The sequence below is a fragment of the Crocuta crocuta genome, unplaced genomic scaffold (genome assembly GCF_008692635.1).
Source record: "Crocuta crocuta isolate KB4526 unplaced genomic scaffold, BGI_CrCroc_1.0 scaffold60, whole genome shotgun sequence".
In the NCBI taxonomy this organism is placed as follows: domain Eukaryota; kingdom Metazoa; phylum Chordata; class Mammalia; order Carnivora; family Hyaenidae; genus Crocuta; species Crocuta crocuta.
The window spans coordinates 651,937-676,942 of NW_027527145.1; the positions used below are offsets into that span (position 1 = coordinate 651,937).

General features: G+C 36.8%; 1 protein-coding gene across 3 annotated transcripts in view; it reads right to left on the minus strand.

The window, feature by feature from the left end:
• The window catches only part of KLF12 (KLF transcription factor 12), a 426,216-nt gene that overhangs the window by 120,268 nt on the left and 280,942 nt on the right, over positions 1-25,006 (minus strand). For all 3 annotated transcript variants that reach the window (XM_077761828.1, XM_077761905.1, XM_077761769.1), the window contains one exon: positions 16,449-16,995. In XM_077761828.1, coding sequence (XP_077617954.1) covers positions 16,449-16,995 — 547 coding nt within the window. The remainder of the gene's footprint in view (positions 1-16,448; positions 16,996-25,006) is intronic.

The window sequence follows — 25,006 nt, forward strand, 5'->3', positions numbered from 1 at the left end:
AGCCTTAAATTCTTTCAGCCAATTTGTGTGCATGGTAAAGTCTTTGCCAACATATGCCTGAAATAACTTTTATTTTACTGTCAATGGAATCTAGCTGAGAACAGAATTCCAGGTTTCCTCACCCAGTCCTTTAAAGATATGACTGAATTGCTCTTTGCCAGTTGTCGTTGTTGACAGTCTTTTTTTTTTTTTTCCTTTAATTCCTTTGTAGATAAGCTTTTGAGATTTTCTTTACGACTCATGCCTGACAATTCCACGGCTGTTTGTCTAGATGTGGATTTATTTTTACTGATTAAACTATATTCTAAGATTCATGGCTTCCCAAATTTTCCAAATCCTCAGACATTTCTCTGAATAACAGGTTCTACCTACTCCTATTTTATACACGTCCTTTTAGATGAATTCTGGAGCACGTCAATTCATATCTCGCATCTTTTTCTGTTGTTGCTTTTGTTGATTTTTCCACTTTATGTTGTTTCCTACGTAAAATTCTCAGTACCATCTTTCAATTCATACCTTTTTCAACCAACTTTTCTCAACATGTGGCAGTTGTCAAAACAAGAAGTTGGGAATTCTCTACATTTATTTTCTCCCTTGTCTTCAACATCCTTTTGGGCAACAAGTTTTGTCCATTGGATTTGCATCGGCACCGCCCCTGCATGGGCCTTTACGAATTCTCACCTGCCCCCATACCCTAACCCACTGACTTACAAACCTTCGCCCCTGTGGCATCCCGTTCACGCAGACCACCCAGCTAGGCACACAAGAACTCCTTTCATCAGTCCAGGATTCTGAATCTTTTTTTTTTTTTTTAAACTCCCTTTCTTTCCCTCTTATCTATGTGGATAACGCAAGTACACACTCTCCTCTGAGTAACATCCTGAAACGACCACCACTCCCTGTCAACCACTAAGCTTTGTGTCCCTTCCTTTGTGACCTACCTCTGTGAGTCTACACTTATCTGTGTGATAGAACTCTCCTCATTCTAGCTGATTTTCCTTCTCCATTCACTCAACTATAAGCTCTTGTGGGCATCACCTGTGCATTGTAAACGTGGCTGAGTCATAAATGTGCACTCAAAGGGCTAAGTAAATAAAAACGAAAACATGGGGCAATTCCTGCATATGGCAAAAGGTTAAAAAATGGGGATTGAGGGGCACCTGGGTGGCTCAGTTGGTTAAGCACCGACTTCGGCTCAGGTCATGATCTCATGGTTTGTGGGTTCGAGTCCCGCATCGGGCTCTGTGCTGACAGCTAGCTCAGAGCCTGGAGACTGCTTCAGATTCTGTCTCTCTCTCTCTTTGACCCTCCCTGCTCATGCTGTCTGTCTGTCTCTCTCAGAAATAAAAAATTAAAAAAAACATTTAAAAAATGGGGATTAAAGTTTTTTCTTTTTTTTTTTTTTTTACATAAAAGCAGCTCAAATGTTTTTATTACTATTCAGTAACACTTCTGACAGTTCAAGTTGTTTTTTGTTTTTTTAGTTTTGATAAAAAGAAAGCAAGGAAGAAAACAAATGGGTGCTATAATCATCCCATTCATGTAAATAATAAATATGAAAACTTTTCCTCCATTTAAATGGCATAACATAGGGAATAAATAAGTTTCTGGTAAACCAACGAATTTCATTTAGTTTCTAAAGTACAATAGTTTCTAGATGGTATCAATTTTAAAGTATGAATATACATACACAAATTCATGTGTCTGTGAATGTTCACATGTTTGCATGTATACGTACATGCACAAATAAGGTATAGGACACCACGGCGTTCTCTGAGCCCAATGGCCACTGCACCTTGTAGTTTACAAATATGCAAGACCGCTCTACCCAAGCCCCCAATGGCTAAACAGTAATAACATGGCTGATGTCCCTGCCATCTTCTGTGGGATAAGCTATAAAGTAATCTTATCAAGTAGCACAGGAGTCTGTGATGGCTTTCTCTGCTGTTAGTAAGGATAGTTCTACTCTCAATGTTGATCGGAGTTAGAAATACAGAGCACAGCCCTGAAAAATATCTATAAACCATTCAGTGGCTTATTTAGACTTATACACTGAAAAAGCTGTAATCTTCCATTTACATCAGATATACAAAGTTACACAGTTAAAGCTGATTTAAGTTATAGTTGAAAGGGAGTTTATTTTTTAGTACGAGGGGCTTATGATGATGATTACTATAAAAAATGATCGCAAGTGGCCAAGGAAGGAGAGAAATGGGCCTGTTAGTAGTTATTTTACTTGCAAGGTGGATAATGAGACAATAAAACACATAATTGGAGGTTATACTACCTTGATTACTGTAGATTATACCAATGGGTACAACAATGCCATTAAGGAAGCAGTGCCTCACCAGTTAGTGCTCATTTGTTAGATGATAAATGGATTCTGTTCCATTATAACCATCACTCTGAGAATGTGGAAAATACCTGTTATCACCTATCACGATACCGATCAATTCTGGATGGCATATAAGGTATTCTGCTCCTTGATAAGCCTAATCAAATGAGATCTACAAAAAACACAGAAAAGATACTACTTGAGACTCTGAAGAGGAACAAAAATGGGAAAATGTCAGCTCTTACTGTCTTACTACGAAGCTATTCTCTGTAAGCAAACACACATTTTATGGGATTTATTTTCCAATTTTAAAGAAGGCATTTTGGAACATCTGCTATATAAGCTAGGATAATTCTAAAACTGTAATGCTATAATGATTATTAGCTATTGGCTAGTGCTTGGAATTTTATTGAACTCATTAATCTAAGAAAAATAAATATAATTATAACAGTAATAATAAATGCTGGCTGCATTTTTATTCCGCGGTTTCTGTTTGTGTTTTTCAGGAAATAACCATGACCACAAATGAGGCAGGACAGAAGAGGCAGGTCTGTGCTATAGATGTCCGTCGAACCAATTCTCTGCTCAAGAGAGCTCCAGGCAGGGACCAGATATGTCTAAAAGTGACATAGATGTCGGTCTCTGAAACTCAGTGAACCACGCTTTGACAAATCTCCCTACACCTAGAAATGTTAACCTACAGCTCGAGGCTGTTTTTAATGCTGCAAGAGGCTGGACAAACGAAAATACAGAATACGGTAATGCCAAAATTTAGCAACATGGAATTACTGCATGCAATTTATAGATAGGCAGATACAGAGCTATAGATTTCATGTATATCTAACTTTAAGCCTTGCTGAAAAATAAAATTATTTAAAAATATGACATATCTAATTCGAGGAAAGATGGAATTGCATTAATACGGACAAATTTTCGACATAACCAACGCATACCTCTTTAAGCATCAAGTCTAAATAAGGTCAATAGCTTGAGGGCATTAAGAAATTTTGATTTTATTGAAGGCTCTATCACTAAGAAGCTGTGCTCCTTAGAAGGAGCTAAGGAAGGAACGCGAGTCTCAGTGTTCTTATCTGTAAAAGACAGCCCATAATGCCCATACCTCAGTTACTGTAAGACTTAAAGATGATGTATATAAAGCACAAAGAACATATAGGCATTCAATAAAGGTTAATTATTTAAATGATTTTTAATAAATATCTGTATAAGATTTATTACCTACTTTCTTTGTTGCCTACTTCAAATCGACTGACCATAATTTAACCTTTCTTTCATTACTAATGGTCATTATTTCAAAAGCAATTATTGTGCTGTAATAAAATATTATCTCCAAGGACTAAAGAGCTGTGTGAGCCTATTTACTCTAATCCCGAAAGACCTTGCTGTGATTTTTCACATTCTTATTTTAATAATAATTTTGACACCTTCTTTGTTAGGTGCCACTTTTTGCTCTTAGCTTCACCTACCAAAGGGAGTTTCCTAATTTGGGCAGGGGGTTGGCAGAGGAGAATCTCAGAGGGTATCGAGCATTTGTAGATTGGTAATGCAAAACCAGGTGGTCTATTTTCTTTTATTAAGGGAAATTACAGAAAGTGAACCCCTACAGAATTCTTGTGGTTATAGGGAAAACATAAAAACATCTACCAAGACAACATTTCAGGGGATCCAAGTCATAAAATTAAAAATTGAGAAATATTCCTCTCAGCTCTTTTTCCTCTGCAGCTCTTACTACTTTCTCTCTATGCGCAGCTGGAAAATCATATTCACAAAGAATGTAAGAAGTATATCTAAACTAAGAGCTAAAAGGTTTTGCTTTTCAGAGAAAGGATCTCAGATCTGCTCTTGTAAGTAATTCGTAGCATATATCATGCAAGCAGTATGTGTTTTATATTCTATGCAAGGTTATGTGCGTATGAGTGCGTTACAGCCTACAATTCTGTAAAACCACACTATTCTTCATTCTTTATGTCCCCGCCATTCTCTGCCCTCACTGTTCACTCTTCCTGGTCTGGAACATGTCCACCTACTCTGAGTAGCAAAATCTTATGCTTCTTTAACTTTCGACCTCAAATACGACCTACTCTACCTTCCTTATAACATATGACTTTGTCTAGAATCTAATTCATGTTCTCTGGGGATTTACAACCTAGGTCTCTCAAAGGGTTCCTCTGTTTTAAAGGGCTCTGTGTTTATAGAGCACTGATTTAAAACATCCACTCCTGACAAAGGCCGTGTCAGAGATGATGAGGGAGCCCTTGGATTTAGCACGGAGAGACAAAACTGCAATCACAAAACTGACAATTCCTTCTAAACACAGATTTGAGACAATTCAGACAAAGCTGTTTTAGATTTGTGCTCGGGCTTGCTTAATATACCTTTAAGATTAGAGATCTGTGGCAGGAAACCAAATCTTTGTTTTATGGCTGCAACAAATAGGCCCACCACGGTAAATACGTCATTTATTCCTTTTCACCAAGAGACGCTCATTGCATAGTGCAAATAAAAGTAGCATTTTCCTTCTACTTAAGGTTCATTAGATGAAATTTATGGTTTTAGAATGCACTGCAAACACCAAAATCTGATTGTACCATTATCAGCTTTTAAATCAAAACAGCTTGCTATCTGGTAAAGACAGGGGAACTGGTCGATTTATTTCATAAAACTTTATGTACAAAGAGACAGTGTCTATGAACTTAATGGTGAGAATATAGAGTCTGGAGGGGTAATTTTTATTACAATTTATAGTGGGATTATCCATACTCCACAGTTTTCAGATTTTATTGAGATTTTACGGTACTACGATGCTGACATGGTTAACTGCAGAGGGGTAGGAGGTATAATTGTTTCACCCTGACTAGGAAATGAAATTGGTGTCACTGTTATTTAAGAAACCGATAATAGACTCTATTAATTGCCTGGATCCAATCAAAGCCATTATTTATCCTAGTTTCACAGGTAAAATATTTTACCTGCGGGTAAAAGAATAAGTATGAACTGACTATAGTTTTCACACGGCAGTATCTTTTCATTAAGAGCATTTTGAAGTCATAAGAATACTTCTCACCCACAGGGGTTCAATTCTAGAAACTATTAAAATCAAAATCATAGCAAGTATCTATAATGTACACCAAATATCATTTTTTAACATTAAGTACTATGAAATAAAACAAACTTGGAAACAGTAGAAACAATATGCTCAAGAATGCCAGGGAATTACAGATGGCCCAATGACATAAAATAGTAACAGCTTTGGGAATGGTTTTCACTCAATCTGCAAACACTTAACTGTTCATTGTGTGCCAGACACTGGATAAGGCAGTGAGGCAATGATACAGATATCACTATATTATAATTACGTGTTATCTTAGATACTGAGCCAAATATATTGAACCTATATATTTATATACATATATGTAAAATTTCATGTATATAGATATAAAATAAATTGCCTTACAGTTTAGTATATACCCTTCCAGAAAGAAAAGGCTTTATTTATTTATTTATGTCAGGTCTTTTGCCAGCAAAGAAAGGGCCTTCCAGGGAAAGGAAAGTGTATGGACAAAGGTAGAACTGTCATCATGGAAAGCCATGAAAATGGTAGCTGGGACATGAGACATCCTTTTATGGTCAGGGTTTAGGACTACAGACCGACACTACCACAGCACTCCTTAGCATCTCATATAAAACGTTGTACATATGCCAGACTATATTCATTTATTCATTTGTTTATTCGTATCTTCAACCAATAAATATTTACTGAGCATTAACTAGTATCAGGCACAATGCAATGTGTTGGGAAAGCAGTAGCTAATGAAGCTTCCATGGATTTTGGGAGACCCTCCCCCATTTTAATCTAGGAGCATATACCACATATAAACATACGTTTACATAAACATACATACACATATAAACAACTAAAGTTTTTGTCAACTGAGGAACTTAGTGTGGTTCACCCCATTATGTCCCATTAAGTCTTTCTTTCCCCCAGGAAACTGAGAAGCCCATATACCATGAGATTATCTTTCTAATTCTACCCTGTTCTACTGAACTTCTAAGCCCCTAGCTACTGAGGAGGCAGTTCCACTGACGAATTCTCTAAGCTATTACAGTTTCACCAAATTCTCCTATTTTGTCTTCCTGAGTTCTTGCTGTCTCAGAAATAACTCTCCACTTATCCTTCATTTTTTCTCTATGGCATTCAGCAAAACTTGTTAGTAGCACACAAGTTGGCATATATATGTTTCCATTTATCCAACAAACATAAACCATACTTTAAAAAAAAACCAAGCATACACAGAAAGTTTAACATTTTATTTCTACTCAACAGAAGTCACATACAAATATACAAGATGGAAAGTGGGACAAGTGGGTAGGAGCTACACTTTTTTTTCCCTTGTCCAAGTTAAATATAGTCATTTCTAAAAAACATATATATACACATTTTTACCTACTCTAAAAATGAAGTAGGTAAATTATGTTTCAAATTTAGGTTCAAGTTTTACTTAAAAAGGGCATATTCACTATACTCCCTTACAACCCTGTGCTAGGTGGGAAAAACTGGGAAGCAATGAAAATAACTAGGCTACAGACTCCAGCATTTCTTTAAAGTTCTACCACTAGATGGCAGTACAAAGACTGTCATTTTCAACATAAGCAGCTTAGTTCCATAATTCACCAGTTCTAGGATAGGTGATTTGGTGGGATACAGAATGAAAAAAGGAATCAAGATTCAGAAGTAGGTAGAATGGTGAGTAGTGGAAAGAGCCAGAAAAGACTGACTGAGAGAAGGAAGATAAGCAAATGGAAGGAAGTAAAGGCAGAGAAAAAAGATGGCACCATGGCAGATACTTTGAGAGAGAGGAGCTGGAAGGAGAAAGGAAGAGGAAAGGGGCCCAGGCAAAGGTGAGATCTTCAATGCAGTCTTTTTCAAGCTTTCTGGACAGGAAGAAACACATATTTCAACATGACTCGGTGCACATACAATACACTCTCTTATAGTACCACATTTGCATGTATGTAAATTAATAGATTACTGAACAAAGTTTCATGATATAATATTTATTTGGGTGATATGCTCAGAGTTTTAAAGAATCTCCATTTTATTTCTTTAGAACTGGTGACTATGAACTATCAAACTGATTTCAGGATTCATCAACAGGAAGAGAGCCACAGTGTAAACAATAGTGCTTCAGTGTACTGTAAACTAGAGCTCACTTTTAAGAGGGCTTATTTGAAAAATCTCCATATCTGGGAGCAGGGGATATTGTTGACCATATAATCAGTTCAATAAAAATTTGTTGAATAAATGAATTAACACGTAGAAGAAAAAAGACAGTGAAGCCATGAAGAACATGGTCCTGAAGAACACATACAGCTGGCCAATCAGAGTAGCATTTCCTTCTCCAAACAAAGGTAGCTGGGGAAAACTCGAGTGTGTGATTATTACTCTGTAAATTGGTGGCTCTTCTTTTATTTATTAGATAGACAAATATCATCTTGTTCATTTCTAAGGAACACAAAGTAGATTATCAGTTAATAAAATTCTCCATTAACAATGGAGAATAGGCAAAGAGAAAGAACTGAGAAAATAGTCACAGAGTTTGGAACAGAAAAAGTATTATTAAGGGAATAAGAAAAAGAGAGGGAACCAGCCAGAGAGTTGTAAATAATTAAAAGGCCAATTTAAAATAGGGCTAGCAATGATTCTAACACCAAATTTCCCCCTTGGATCTTAGAGTCTTCCTTCCTTCATTTGTTACTATAGGTCTTCAGAGTCATTGGATAAAATGCTCATTTGATATGCAGATATAGTTAGATGGATGGATAGATTTCCAAAGGTCTCTCGCAATGAGTATATACATTCAAATATCTTCACAATAATTCTATAAATACCTGCAATCTAATATGTAAAGTAAGAATTTCTTTGTAGCATACTAGCACCTGTACTATTTGAAATCAGAAATTTTAAGCAAGAGCCTTACTTTTATATTTATTATATATGATAACTTCCTATTTCTCAGGAAAGAAAAAAAATTTGTTTCTAAAAAATGAAACCACAAAGGAAATGAAAGCTATTATATTTCAAAACCCAACACGTAATGTTCAATGTACTTAATATCACCTGAGAAGTTTCACCTGAGAAGTGGTGAAAAATGAATGTAGCAACTACATCAGAATATTCATTAGTAAAATACCATTTTTAAGCATATATTTATTTAAACATAAATTCAATCTTCTTACTATAAAAGAAACTTATCCAACAGGTTAAAATGCTGTGGTAGCTAACAATCTGTAATAGGATGAATACAAAGACCATTTTGTTAACCTCTTGCTTTAACTACTTTATCTAATAAATGATTTTTCTCATTTAGATCTTCCCCTCCCTAGGTATTATCTACCTCTGAGTGAAGTATCATCTCTCTCTCCATGTGGACTCCATGTAGTTTCCTTATTTTCTCATTTTTCTCTTCTTTTCCCCTTTGATTTTTTTATTTAACTGTGGCTGCGGGGTGGGGGAAGGGCAAGAGCCAATCAAACTCACTCTTTGACATTTTACAGTTTATAAGGAGCTTACCTAGAGTTTTCTCTTTTCTGCTAATTCTCTTAGAATAGTATAGACAATTTCTGCCTCCTCTCTGAGCTAGTTATTACCATCAAATCTTAGAACCAAACCAGTCTATGGCAGATGAAGCAGAGGAATTAGCAGACTGCAGTTTTTCAGGTAAACAAGAACAGAAGAAGCCAGTTTTTTTGGAGGAAGCTAATCAACCTCTTGTGCATGCCCAGAAGGGAAAAGATAAAGTTCTACTCATTGTTGAAAATAAGATAAACACAATGACCCATGCATCTGTATAAAACATTCTGAACTCCTATTTAAAACTCAGTCTTTCTACATGGCAATGAGAAAGAATGAAATCTGGCCATGTGTAGCAACATGGATNTCTCTCACTCTTTAACAAGTTCTTGCCTTTATTTTAATAATAGTAGTGAAACACTCAAGTCCTATCAAAATCTATATTTAAGAATAATAAACCAAAAGTCAGTGATATTCCAGTCCCACTTCCCAAAAGGTAGCATTAAAAAAAAATACTAATGAAAGAACATAAGTAACTAAATGGTTTGTCAGCAAAAACCAAATGCAGACCTCAACTATGAATCTCTATCTAGAAGCTCTCGTAATTAAGCCTAAGGAGAAGAATAAATTTACCAAAGGAAGCTGTGGTAGTTCAATCACTCAAGAAGACAACCATACACACTGGCATAGGTCAGCTGTCTGGGACTATTCTGGTCATATGGACAGATTCCACCAGATTCCACTGACTGGTGAATGAAAAGAGGACAGGCATGGGTACAGGAGACAGAGGAAGTGAGTCCGTGACAGAAGGATCATCATCTGAAATAAGACATCCTCAACATCACCAGGTGAGAGAGGTGACAGCAGAAGACAATGGAAGATACAGAGATATGAAAATGGGGAGTTTCATGGGAGCAAAACTATAGCCGCACTCAATGGTCAGGGGGAGGTAGAGTCATCCTCTCCCACTGGCTTTGCAGCAATCACTGCAATGACCATATTTCCTTTCATAAATAGAAATGGCACAGGACTAAAAATACATTTGTGGCTTCTTCCTGTTGGCTGCTGAGAAAAGCAACAGCTTGTAGGGAAGAAAATGGGGTGTGAGTATTTCAAATTTGCCCACGACCACATCTCTTTGAAACTCCTGAATGAGTGCTATGAAAATATGTTATATTTTTGGAGGATTCTTCACTTCATCTAAAAACAAAACAAAACAAAAAAACTCTTAAAAAAGATGACCAAAGGAATTACATGCCTAAATGCAGTTGGTTTCTTAACAGCAGTATCAACAATCTTTAGTCAGATATTCTAAGGAAAAAAGTGTCAAGGACCTAATTGCGTAACTGCTTTGTCAGGAATAATGCGCTCATAACCCTTACTAAGTTGTTTTTCAAGTATGACACCATTAAAAATAGTCTTAATGCAATAAATGTGTTGTGTAAAATTCTGGCAGACTGCGCTGCTGGGATTGCGTTTGCATGGGAGAAAACATGGCTGCGGAGGAAACTGGAGCTGAACTCTGGCCCTCAAGGCCATGGTCCCGTGGCCAGAAGAACGGGACAGTGGTCAAGGAAGAAAACGGGCAACAGTGAAGTACCCACCTTGCTACACGAGGCTTTTTCAGTTCTGATTGTTCCAAAGCCTCTGGTCAATCAGGCCCTTGCTTGACCCTCATTCCTGGGCCTCAAGGTGCTATTACCTGTCCCTTCAGCTACGTGGACAAAAGGACGAGCCTGGGCAAGGAAGGGAGGAGATGAGTCCATTTTTTTCTGGCTCATTAGCTGGGTTTTCACAGACTGGTGATGGTATTGCTCTTTAAGTATTGTGAATTTCTAAAGTGTAACATCTATTAATACTCAAATACAAAAAAGTAGTTTTAAGTGACAAATGCAAATTATGTGGGGTTTATATTTTGTTTTGTTATAAATTATTCTTTATTTTTCCCTAGGTGATGAATGAGAGATGTTTGATCTTATCTTAATTCTGGTATTGTATTTATAATTCTCAATGGGCCTAAATTGTACGGAACTTTCATTTGTTTGCTTTTCATTGTCAACCCCAAATCATTATCCGTTGTTTTTGCATTTTCTTTCATTTTCCATTGTGTATCTTTTTTTCCCATAAATGTTTCGCCAATCTAAAGTTGACTTTAGAATTCAGATTAAGTACTGTAATATATAGGTTACTTCCACAGTAAAATAGAAGGAACTAACATCTAATGAAGGACTTCACTTCTACAGTTCTTCCCTCTTTAGAATTGCCCATTTTCGACTCTCTATTGGATTATTCTTGATAGTATACAAATAGGCTATAAAATTTCCCTCCTTTTAAGCCCCTCCCTCCCTCTCCAGCCATCAATCCATTTCTCTACAACTCCTTCCTGCAGAACTACTACAAAGAGCTGCCTAGACTTTCAGTCTCCCCCTTCTTGCCTCCCAGCTGAACAACACGAACCACTTCAGTCAGTCCTTTGTCCCCACCACTCCAATATCACACTGTCTGTGTCAACAACTCCATCCTTGCCAAATGTCCAATTCTCAGTCCTCATCCAGCTGTGCCTCAGTGACTCTTATAAAAGGAAGAATGTAGTCATGTCACTTTCCTGCTCAAAGGTCCAGTTCCAATGGCTTCCCATCATATTTAGGAAGAGAAACAAGGAACCTACCATGTTCTTTGAGGCCATACAGGACCTGGACCAGTGCCATTCCGATTGCTCATGGCCTGCTCTCCCATTCCCCAGTCCCTCCTGTTCCACCAGCTGCCTGGTACTTCCTCCTCACACCAGTCATGCTCATTCATGCTTCAGGGTCTCTACACTGAACAGTTCTTTCTGTAGAGGTCTTCTTCAGGTATTATCATCATAGCTTACATTTCAGATAGGCCTTCCATGGTTATACCTAAAACTGCACTTCTCTCTTTTGACTTCCCATCCCCTTATCATGATTTATTTCTCTTTGTAGCTCTTATACCATCTGATGTACACTGTTTGCCTCTTGCACTAGAACATAAGGTCTGTGACAGCAGGCACTTGCTCATCTTGGAACTTCAATTTTCAGAATTTTACTTGGCATATAGCATATCCGAAAAATTGAGGGAGGAAAGGAAGGGAGACAATCCTAAACTTGCCTTCATCAAGGTAATAACAAACCAAGAACAACTTTGCTTGTGACTTGTTATGACCCTTAGGTTTTTCTGCTACTAAGTATCTGTAAAAACTAATGAAAATCTCCTGGGAAATCTACCAAAAACGTCTCCAGGCTGAACTGAAATTCCTTTATGAGGTCAAATAATCCCTTTAGGGCCTTGTTTATAAATAATGTGTTTCAAACTACATAGGAACAAAACTCAGATGAGATCAGTCCATTGGCTAGTCCCTCCACATAGAGAGCTCCCACTTCTCCGTACAATTGCTTGGGAGACTAACTGCTTTGTCCTTTTGGTATCAAGAGAAAAAATGTCTTCCTCAGACATTCCTCAGACCTGCTCTGACATTCTGACTCTCTAGCCTAAACTGTATTTGTTTGTGATACCTTCCAGAATAGCATGCCATATTTCTTTAGGTCATGTATCACATTCAAGGCCCAAATGAGAGAGTTCAGTGCCCAGGGCTAGCTAACAACTTGCCATTCTTTTAGACCAATATTTTTTCCATGTTTGCATGGACTGAGTGTTTATCCTCATTGGAAAGCTTTCTCACACTCTTCTGTTGTTAGTCAAGAACGATCAGGTGGATGTTTCAGCCTACCAGATTCCTAAAGCTTAACCACTGTCTCTGAGCATCCCAATAGAAACATTTCTAATCATATATAACACCCACTGTGAAAATACTTTTATTTTTTCTCTACCTGCAATTATAACTAAACTCTCTCTACCTGCACAACTTTTTCTACCTGCAATTATAACTAAACTCTCCCTTGGGCAAATCCATGAGTGGTCTATGTTTTAATCCAACTTAAGCACAGAATGTCTGTAATTTTCAGTTATACAATTTTTTTTTTGTTTTGTTTAATGTCGATACCTCTCAGTAGACTATAAGCACTCTGAGGTAGAAACAGCATCTGTTTTGTTCAACACTGTATCCATGATGCCAGTAAAATGCCTGTTACAGGATCGATGCTCAATAAATACTTGAATGGGCAAATGACTCGGTTTGCGACACATCAACTTACAACGTGGATAGGTACGTTCATGGTTCTTTGTGTCATGTGACATATGATAAGGTAAACTATTTTCCTACCAGAGACCAGATGTGTTATAACAACTTTAAAAATAATGAGCCAGTGCAATCATCTGCATTTATATGAGTTGGTTTTGTAATTTTATTATTAGCATTTTGAAAACCCAACTCCCCTATCATATTTTCTTTTGCTTATCCGTACCAGATATACAAGTCCTACGTGGGAATAGAATCGGGGCTCCCTTGAACACTTAGCTATTTCAATGCTGGCCCAGTGCCCAGCTGCAAATGTGCAAGATAAAGACCTGGAGAATTACTGAAATGCCCTTTCTTTTATCCATTCTGTGAGGTAGGCAGGCCTCCTCTGTTAGGCACTTTTACAATCACCTAATCACCTAATTAATCAGGTAAACAGTAAAAACAAAAAACTCAGAAAATGCCACAGCTATATTTGTATAATATGGTGACTGTAAAAACTTAATACAAACTAATAAAAATAGAAAATATGCGATGTTTCCAGATAATTTCTCATAGTAAGCTCTCATCTCTTTTAACTTGCTGTGGTAATGACTTTGAGAAAAATTTTTATACTAAGTTCTTGGGAGCAGTTTTTCATGAGTAAATTCAGTTATTTTTCCCTTCCAACTTTGTGTTTATAAGACAGAGAAAAAAATTCTGAACATTACTATTTCAAGTATTTTGGAGAGGAGGTAATAAAGATATATAATTGCAAACATTTTACTGATAGTTGATTAATCTAGACATTAAGCTCTTACTTAATCTGCCCAATAATCTTTACAGATAGATGTATGTTATTATCTATCTCATTTAATCACTGCGGAAAACTTCCCAGTCTGAAGCCATAAGTGACGGTGCTAAGATTCTAACTTAGATTCCTGATCTGGAATCTCATGATCCTAATGTCCATATCACAGTCCAGGGGGATTGATGACTGACTGTATCAATTTTTATTTTTATTTTTTAATTTTCATAACTAGATTTTATTATTTTTTAATAGTTTATTGTCAGGTTGGTTTCCATATAACACCCAGTGCTCATCCCCACAAGTGCCCTCCTCCATGCCCATCATCCCCCTTCCCCTCCCCTCAACCTCATCAGCCCTCAGTTTGTTCTCAGCATTCAAGAGTCTCTCATGGTTTTCCTCCCTCCCTCTCCCCCACTATTTTTCCCCTTCTCCTCCCCCATGGTCCTCTGTTAAGTTCCTCCTAACCCACCTATACATGCAAACATATGGTATCTGTCCTTCTCTGCCTGACTTATTTCACTCAGCATAACACCCTCAAGTTCCATCCATGCTGCTATAAATGGCCAGATTTGACATGAGAAACCTACTGAGTAAAAAATACCGCATGAAACTAACAAATACACTTGAGAGCAAATTATACCGTGAGTCTTAACCAAGTTCTTCTGCAGAGACACAGTTGCCAGAAATTTTAATTTTGGCAATATACTTTCTATGCTAATCACTCTAAATGCAAATAACTCCTCCCATAAAACAATAATGTCAAATAAAAGAGATCACTCCTTTTTTTTTCCTTCATTAGTAAATGAAAATTGTAAAAAAAAAAAAAAAGTCATGAACAAAATTAAAATCCTCATCAATCAACTTCATAATTAAAGCAATGGGTGTGGTACGAGGATTGGATTCTATGGTATACACATACATACATAAACTAATATAATATGCAAGGTTCTATTTAAAAATTCCCAATTTTTAAGTAATTTATAAACACATCTTTAAACTATAAAAGAATAAATACCTAACGTGGCCTTCGGTTATGTTATTATTCAAACTGGTTAGCTCCTTTGGATCAGAAGTATTAGTAACATGACAGTGGTGAGACTAATTGCTGGCCTTTGCCCACAGCAGCACAGAGGGGCTGTCAGATAAGATCAGGATGGTTGCATCTCAAGTTTTCAATCTAAAATCTCTGAGTGCTACAAGTCATGTGAGTTTTTTCACTTGGTAACACTGAGAAGGTAAAACTGATTTCGTGGCTATGAAGAAACTCAATGGAGATAAAACAATAACTTGTCAAAGATGAATGCACAATTTTATAGTGAATGTCTGTAAAAATTTCTCTAACTTCATAATCAACTGCTATTTCTTTCTTTTTTTTTTTTTTTAATGTTTTATTTATTTCTAGGAGAGAGAGAGAGACAGCGTGAGCAGGGGAGGGTCAGAGAGAGAGGGAGTCACAGACCGAAACAGGCTCCAGGCTCTGAGCTGGCAGTCAGCACAGAGCCCGACGCAGGGCTTGAACCCACAAACGCGAGATCATGACCTAAGCGAAAGTCGGACACTTAACCGACTAAGCCACACAGGCGCCCCTCAACTGCTATTTCTATGCACTGAATCCTATCTTCTTACAAGAACTGTAACAATCCACGTTTATTAGCATTTTATGAGAAAGTAGTGTTTATGTATTCATCATTTTAATTATGTGCTAAAATATGGTATCAAAAGCATATTTAGTAGTAATATGGTATCAAAGCAAAAAGTAATACAACATTAAGTCTTACTCATTATCACTTCTTGGTCCTGAAGACAAAATACATACATACATATTTAAGAGGGAATGAGTCAATGGTTACAGGTATTTCACATTTCTACAGAAAGGTGACTTATTTTTCAGATTCATGATAAAGGAAGAAAAACTTAGCAGCATGATGTTACTGTAATTCCTTCGAGTAAAAATTGGGAAAAGATAAGAGCTTAGCAATAGGAAACTAATTAAATGATCAAATGCCTAATAGCCATATAGAATTAGGTAACTTGGTATTATAAAATAGAGTTATACAGCAAAGTGTCTTCCTGCCTTCTAAATCTTAGAAGGGAATTTTAATACCGGATTTTGAAACATTCCATCATACTGAGTCATCCTGTTACTTAAAATGACAGTAACTTACACTATGATAAGAACTTCAGCTACATGAAGCTTCTGTAATCGAACACCTAACTTTAGAATTATTTTAATGGCAGCTCAACTCACAAGCAGTTATGTTAAGTACAGACTGTCCTTTCCATTTGAGCATTTGAAGGTAAACGTTATTTTGCAAATTAAGATATTTGAATTCTAACGTTAAACAACTTGATACATAAAAATACAGACTCAATAGTTACTGAAGCAAAAACTTATGGAAACATGCGGTTAGTCCTTATAAACTGTGCTCTACTGAATGGCTGATCAGCTGTGTCTCTGTGCACAGAACTTCTCTGGATACGGAGTATTTGCATATGATTTGGGATCCGCTCGCTGAATAAAAGAATAGTTACGTCTAGCGCTGAAATAAATCAAGGTTTCGCTTGTGTCCCTTACCTTTGCCATGGCTTCTCCCATCCTCCAAAAGCGGCACTACGATAGTGTTGTTCACATTTCCAGGTGACCGCACAGCTGTGTAGACAACAGGCACCGACTGTACCACCACAGGGATGCGGTGAACGTGACTCAGTTTGTTAGACTGTAAATTCATGGGACTTGAAGGCGGTACAGGATGGATAATGTGCAAAAACTGCTGGCCTCCCACACCAGATGCGGAGGCGACAAGGGGCCCTGGAGTTAATACTGTTGATGAAGATGATGCAGAAGATACGGACGTTATAACAGTTGGGGATGAGGCTGGACGACTAGAAGACGATGAAGAGGTTGAAGTTGAAGAAGGCGAGGAGGCAGACGCTGTCATGGAAACTGGGGAGGATGAAACAGCTGTGGGGGATGTCCTGGCTTTGTTGATCGACAAGTCCACTGGCTCAGTTTGTGTTTGGAAGTGATCTACAGACAACGAGTCCTCCGGAGGCTCCCCTTTCACATTATTTAGCAACAGGGGAACAGCTTCCATATCGGGGTAGTTGTGGACGTTTGGAGACTGTGGGGAGAAAAATGGAACACATATTCATCTTTGTTAATCACACATCTAATAGATCCAAGATGTATTGCTGGAGGGCTTATTCCTTTCTTTGTTATTGCTATGAGATGCTACTCATTCCCCAAGTAGTTGAAGGATTGCTCTGTGACACTCATTGTGATTAGAGTTGAGAGTACGAAAGTACAAAATAGTGTAAGACAAGACCTCTGCTAGAAAGACATTTTCATCCTATTGGGAGAGACAGACACACTGTTTAAAATCCAGTGAAACAAGTGCTCTATGGAGTGGAAAAGAGGACATAAGAACTCCAAACTGAATGGCAACTTTACATAAAAATCTCTAAAAGACAAGGGCAGGATGCAATGTGTTACCTACTTAAAACTGAGTAAATACAATAGCTTATTCATCTAAAATGAAATTTTTTTTAATTATAAAAAAACCATTATTTTTGTTGGCTTGACCCATCCTACATTTACGAATCTCCTTCTCCTCAGTTATAAAGCAAAGGGATTTTAAATAGGTAAGTGTAAACATCTTTTCCAGCCCCATAATTCTACAATTTCATGATTCCAACCCTTACTCAACATGATCATAACCTGGAGGCATAAAAATACCTAGCAACCAAACTGGGAAGAATCACTACATTTCAACTTCAAATTTGGTGCAAGGGCTCCCATACCATACTCATTACCAGCAGAGACAAAGGGCACAACTGCTAAATTATTAAATGTAAATGTTTTTTAATAGTTGGGTTATATCTCAACTCTTAGTTATGGCAACATATTTTTCTCAAAATAATGTACATAACTACAACAACATACATTTTAGGAAAAATGTATTCTGGAAATATTAAATGGTTTGAGTGTTTCTTTTTAAATTTAAGATAAAGATAATTTTGTGTAGGTTCATTTTCATTCTTTTCAGTTTTAAAGAGCAAATTTTAAATAATAAAGAAAAATCTAAGATTCTACCCAGACTAATGGACTTAACATTTTATTACTAAGCATGAATACAACTTATTCTTATACTTATTCACTTGCAAATTCAACAAGTAGTCACTGAATACCCACTTCCAAGGCCTAAAATGGTCCAAGAATTCTATTAGCATGTGTCAGGCTAGCCTTACAAGAGAGAATTAGACGGTGACAGATTATTTTGACTTTATCTAATTTGACCAGGCTAACATGGGCACTGTTATAATATTACATGAGGACCAAAAACTGTTTTTCAGCTTCATTATGGTATCGGAACAACAATGTCTGAAATTATCTTAAATTGTTTCATTTCATTCTTTGTTTAACAAAAGATTTTCGTTTGCTATTCCTCCTAAAATTTTAGCATATACTTAAAGGAACAAAACATGCTTCTTAAAACCTTTCTTTACAGAATATAAATTATAGCTCCATTCAAAACATACAATAAGCAGTAGTGCAAGGGAATTCCATTCACCAGCAATGAGAAAAGAAAGATAATAAGTCAACAATGGTACCAGATCAACTTAAAAGGGAAATGGGTTAATGTTTTATTGTTTTCTTTTTTTGTTTGTTTCTAAGTTAAGATGGTTACTTACCCACAAAAAAAGTTAAGAATTAGAAAGCATAAAAATAAAACCATCCAAAATATCTACTGCATGAAATTCTCAGTGCCAAGATTTCACTCTATGTGTTGAAATTGAGAAGTAACATTTTTAATTTTCTCAGACAGTAAGAAACAAACAAACAAACACCTCACAAACACTGAACTACTTTTAAAAAAGCTATTAGCAGTATCTAATTCTTATAGCTAGAACAGGATTTTAATTGGTTCCCAGCATTATCATGTAATTTCTTTTTAGAACAATAGAAGACATTTCTTATTAGTATGTTAGACCCATATAGAAGTTCTTTGTTGAGACCGCTTTCACAAGATATCCCAACTGGTTTGTCATTAAATTTATAAAGTATGTCATTAAGTACATGTTATGAAACACTGTTTGGCTTCAAATATAGTCTTGATTATTTCTCTCTTCTTACGGTATTAGATATATCCAGAATTCTAAGTTTGGAAGTAGTTATTTCCACCACATATTTTTCTCCTCTTACCTATCTACTCAGATATAAGGTTTCTACACAGGTTTACAAACCAAAGACTGAGGTATATGTCGTCACTGTAGCAACATTTCATAATGTAAACAAAAGACTACTTTAGCAAATTATGACAATAAAGGGAGGTGGTCAATATGGAGCTCAATTGTAGAGATGGCATCTGAGACTTCAAGTGTCACTGAGCTTTGTGAATTACTTTGACTTCTCTAGATTATGAACAGGAGACCACCTTTTGTAGGTATCTGCTTAATCCCCCACTAAGAAAAATGTTTACTCCTTAAAAGCTGTTTGATAACAAAAAAGAAGTGTTCCTCTTATAATTCTGTTGCATATACTAGGAAAGCTATGAAGGACCAAATATCAGGAGTTTCTAGGTATATTCAAATATGTGAGAACTACATGGTTTCACATGAGCTTAAACCAAAATACAGAAAATGATCACAACGATTAGCAAGGACAAACCAAATCTTTGGACCACACACATCATCTTTGGAACCTTGGACACTTTATGCATGAATTTATAACCTTATAATCATTACCATTGCAGAGTCACATGCTGGCTCCTTCTTCCTAAGTAGCAGGTAAAAATGTAGCCAACACGTCCTAGACAATGCCTCATCGATATAAAGAGGACAAAACCCTTATTTTACCATTTACCTGTTTACAGTATTGACATAATATTTATTATATCCTTTTATATCCTTACAGCCCAAACTTCTCTTTTCTACTGGGATAATGAGGCAGGTAAAGCCATCCATGATGGTAGCTTCAGGCTGAATGTACATATGTGGAAAGCTAGCAATATTGCCTAAATCCTCAAAACATCTGTAGTATACTTTTGCTCCTCCTTTTCAGAAAGAAAAAAACACCTGAAAGACTTGGTCCTGAAAGCATCATTTGGAATTCATTTCCTTACTTTCAGAAAGGGGAAAATTGAAATGCATTGGTTCTAAGGTGAGAATCCATAAATGTGTAGCTGCAGTGACACTGCAGTGACATGATGGGGACAGAGGAGATAGCCAAGAGTGACAATGAAAGCTCCGAGAAACCAAAGCAAACACCGAATCAGAAGTATCTGGAGCGGTTAGAAATCTAAAGGACTACATGCAGACATCAGACATCTTGTGGGCTCAGTTCCAGATCATGGCAAAAAGCAAATGGTGCAAGAAAGCATGCCAAGTGAATTGTTTGGCTTTCCAGTGCATATAAAAGTTATGTCTACATTATAACTTCAGTCTTAAGTGTACAATAGCATTACACCTAAAATAACGTACATACCTTAATTCAAAAACTCTATTGCTAAAAAAAATGCTAACCTTCACTTATAATTCTAGTTCTCTTGCTATTTCTACCACATCTGCAGTTACTGCCTCCATTCAAATCTTGAATCCCTCAAAGTCATCCATGAGGCTTATAATCAACTTCCTCTTGTGAATGTTGACATTTTGACCTCTTCCCATGAATCACAAATGCTGTTAATGGCAACTAGAATAGTGAATCCTTTCTTGAAGCTTTTCAATTTATTTTGCCTGGATTCATCAGAGGAATCACTGTGGCAGGCACAACCTTGCAAATGTAGTTCTTAAATAATAAGAGTTGAAAGTTGAAATTACTCCTTGGTCCATGGGCTGCTGAATAAATGCTGTTTATCCCTGCTGTTAGCAGGGATCTCCGTCAGAGCTCTTGGTTGCCCAGGTGCACTGTCAGTGAGCAGTAATATTGTGAAAGGATTTGTTTTTCCTGTCCAGCAGGTCTCAACAATGGGCTTAAAAAGTTCAGTAAATCATGTTATAAACAGATGAGCAGTCATCCAGGCTTTGTTGTTCCATGTATGAAGCACAGGCAGAGGAGATTTAACATAATTCTTAAGGGCCTTAGAATTTTTGGAATGGCCAATGAGCATACGCTTCAACTTAGTCATCAGCTGCATTGGCCCCTAAAAAGATAGTGAGCCTGTCCTTTGAAGCTTTGAAGCCAGGCACTGACTTCTCCTCTCCAGCTATGAAAGTCCTAGATGGCATCTTCTTCCAATAGAAGGTTGTTTGGTCTACACTGAGAATCTGTTGTTTCGTGTAGCCACCTTCTATAATGCTCTTAGTCAGATCTTCCGGATAACTCGCCACAGCATCTATATCAGCACATGCTGCTTCACCTTGCACTTGTATGTTATGGAGATGGCTTCCTTCCTTAAAGCTCATGAACTAACCTACCTTCAAATTTTCTTTTGTAGCCTCCTCACCTCTGTCAGTCTTCACAAAATTCAAGTGTTAGAGCCTTTCTCTGGATTCAACTTTGGCTTAAGAAAATGTGGCTGGTTTGATTGTCTATCAAGACCACTAACACTTTCTCCATATCAGCAATAAGGCTGTTTCACTTTCTCATCATTCATGTGTTCACTGGAGTAGCACTTCGAATTTCCTTCAAGACCTTTTCCTTTGCATTCACAGCTTGTCTCACTGTGTGGTGCAAGCAGCCTAGCTTTCAACCTGTCTCGGCTTCTGACATGCGTCCCTCACTTAAGCTCACTTATTTCTAGCTTTTGATTCAAAGTGTTATGACTCTTTCTTTCTCTTGAACACAAAGAGGGCCACTGTAGGTTACTAACTGGCCTAACTGCAATGTCGCTCTGTCTTCATGGAATAGGGAGACCCAAAGAGGGAGAGAGACCATGAATGGCTGGTCAGCGGAACAATGAGAACACACATAACATTTGCTGATTAAGTTTGCTGTCCTATATGGATGCAGTTTGTGGTGCCCTAAACATATATACTAGTAACATCAAAGATCACTGACCACAGATCACTATAACAAATTTAATAATAGTGAAAAGTTTTAATAATTGTGAAGATTACCACAACGTGACACAGAGACACAAAATGAGCAAATGCTATTGGAGAAGTGGTGCCGGCAGACTTGCTTAGATGCGGTTGCTACAAACCTCAACTGGTTTAAATTTTTTAAAAATGCAGTATCTGTGAAGGTGAAGCACAATAAAATGAGGTGTGCTTGTACAAGTATTTGAGAAAGTGAAAAAGTGAAAGAAGATAGGGGTTATTTTACCAGGAAACATATAAGGAGTAGGCACACTGAAAGGATTAGAAATAAACAAAAGTTGGAAGTTTTAAGCACCATGTGGAAGAGAAACTTCTGTTAAACAAACAGAGGCACCTGTTTGACTCTTGGTTTCGGCTCAGGTCATGACCTCATGGTTCCTGAGATCAGGCCCCACCTCAGGCTCTATGCTGACAGCGCGGGAGACTGCTTGGGATTCTCTCTCTACCTCCCCTACTCCCATGCACATGTGCGTGTGTGCGCACTCTCTCTCTCAAAATAAATATTAAAAAACAAAAACAAAAAAAAGGATTCCATGCTAAAATTTTACCCCTGATTACTAACCAGTCAATTCTTGATACGACATTAATACTCACTGCAGCACCAACTAAGTGCTTCTGCTGCTGCTTGTTTAAATAAAAGCCCACCAAGATTTTGGTCTGAGAGTGGTGACTTTAGCCAAATTTTGCTGTTGATGTCCCCGATGTGGAAACGATGATCAAACATTTAATATATCCAGTATCATTAAAAGAAACAACATTCCTTCTAAAGACATGGAAGATTTTAAGGGAATACTGGATTTCTGTCAAAGAGAATGAGAGTAATGAATGCCATAAAGTATCTCAATTGATTTATCATTAAAACTATAAAATATATCATTAAGCACATGTTATCATCAAAAGTGGTCTTGATTAATTTCTTTCTTTTCTGTATTAGACAAATCCGGAATACTAATTTGGGAAACAGTGGCTATTTCCTCCACAAATTTTTCTCCTCCTACATATGAAGTTAGACACAAGATTCCCACTTAGACAAAACCAAGGGCGGAGGTATAAGTCATCATTGTAGAATCACTTTATAATGTGAATGATTATACATAATCTTTTGAAAGGATTATACAATATTCTTCTTGAAAGGGTAGTAATAAATAATTTTTTAAATCTCTTAACAAATTTTTGAATACAGACCAAATGCAGCAAGGTAAACGTAACAATGTATTTAATAAAATGTATATGTGAAAATCTAGAGATACAAACAAGATTATATTGTCATATACTATTTTCTTAAAAAGTCTGAAAGCCAGTTTTAATCATAATAATTCACTCGATAAAATATCATACACAATATGCTAATGAACATGTTCCTTTCAGCAATCTAGAGGATTATATGTGAACTTTTCTAATAAGATCATCTTTTTCCTGAATAAACATTTTAAAATGTAGCTTTAGCTTTAGGCATTTTGTTGAATGAACGTAAAAATTAATCTGAAACCTCCTATATGTTAGTATCCAGAGTATTAGACGTGTTTCCGATAGGTAGCCATTATCATCGGTTGAATCTCATTATGGTCTGATAACGAATAAAAAGTGCTTTTAATATTGGCCGTATCTTTTAATCACTTGGTAATCTCAAAAAGTGACAAAAAAATGTCTGGACACAATGACATCTTTGGAAAGCCCTCCAGAGATTATGTGTAGTCACGGGTAAGGACCGCTTAGACAACATTTTGCTACGTGTTATCCAAGATTTACACGTTGTCTGTTTCCTCTATAATGGCACCAGGGATTTTCAGAAAACTAGAGCATTTATACCACATGCACACACACAAACAGTACGTTCCCAACCATCCATTATCTTCCATTCATCTATTCATCCAGCCAGCCAGCATTTAAATAAATTAATTTATCTTTCTAAACTTGTTGAGAAATAGTCTCACAGTTGTTTTTAGGAAAGATTATACACATTATAAAGTGACCTAACATTGCAATGATCTTGCTTTACAGCCTGTAGTGTGGTTATTATAGAAAGAAAATTTGATTTGGACACAAAAGAATTCATGACTTCCCCTGTCACTTAGCTGTGCCACCTTAGTAGCATCATTAAAAATTTCGAGGAGCGAATTTATTTACCTACAAAAGATTAACAGAACTCCAAGTTCATACAATTATTTTACGGATTGTATTAAGGACATTAATTGCTTTTAAGGAATAGTGGCTAGTGTGGGATAGAAGCAATGAGCTCCTCTTCTTATAACTAAAAATTCCTGGGGCACCTGGGTGGCTCAGTCAGTTGGGCGGCTGACTTCGGCTCAGGTCATGATCTCACAGTCCGTGGGTTTGAGCCCCGCACTGGGCTCTGTGCGACAGCTCAGAGCTTGGAGCCTGTTTCAGATTCTGTGTCTCCCTCTCTCTCTGCCCCTCCCCAGCTCGTGCGCTGTCTCTGTCTCAAAAAAAAAAAAAAAATTTAAAAAAGAAAGAAGTAAAAATTCCAACACAACCTCATCTATGACTGTAACTCTCAGAAGTGACTTGACTCAATGCACTGAACATAAAATATTTTGGTGAAGGGTTGCATAAATATAGCTACTGTAGAGGTACAGTGTTTGCTAACCAACCATATGTATATACTATAAAAGCGGTTAAACAAGTTAAAATATTATGAATAGAGTCGATGTGACTTTAAACAAACACATCTTCCCTTAAAATATAGAAGACAGTCATCTGACACTGTTAAATTTGTTTCTGTGTGGTTTTTTTCTTACTTAATAAGACTGACCCATAGGATGATCTGTAAAATGGAATACATTTTAATTGATTGGTTTCATTTCTTAATTCCACCATGTAAATAACCTATGTCAATTCATAGTTCAGTTTTTATCCATTATCACAATATTTTTATGTTAAAATAATTATTCTGGGATGCTGAGCATTCTTTGCCAGTCTTATCATGGGATGAAATAGCAGATCATTATTTGTTTCTTATGCCTCAGCAGAAAATTAGTTCATATAAGTCTCACTGTCTGATTTGGTGATTAATTGACATCTATTTTTTATGTGAAGTGTTTAAGGAAACTTACTGTGCACTTCATGTAAAAC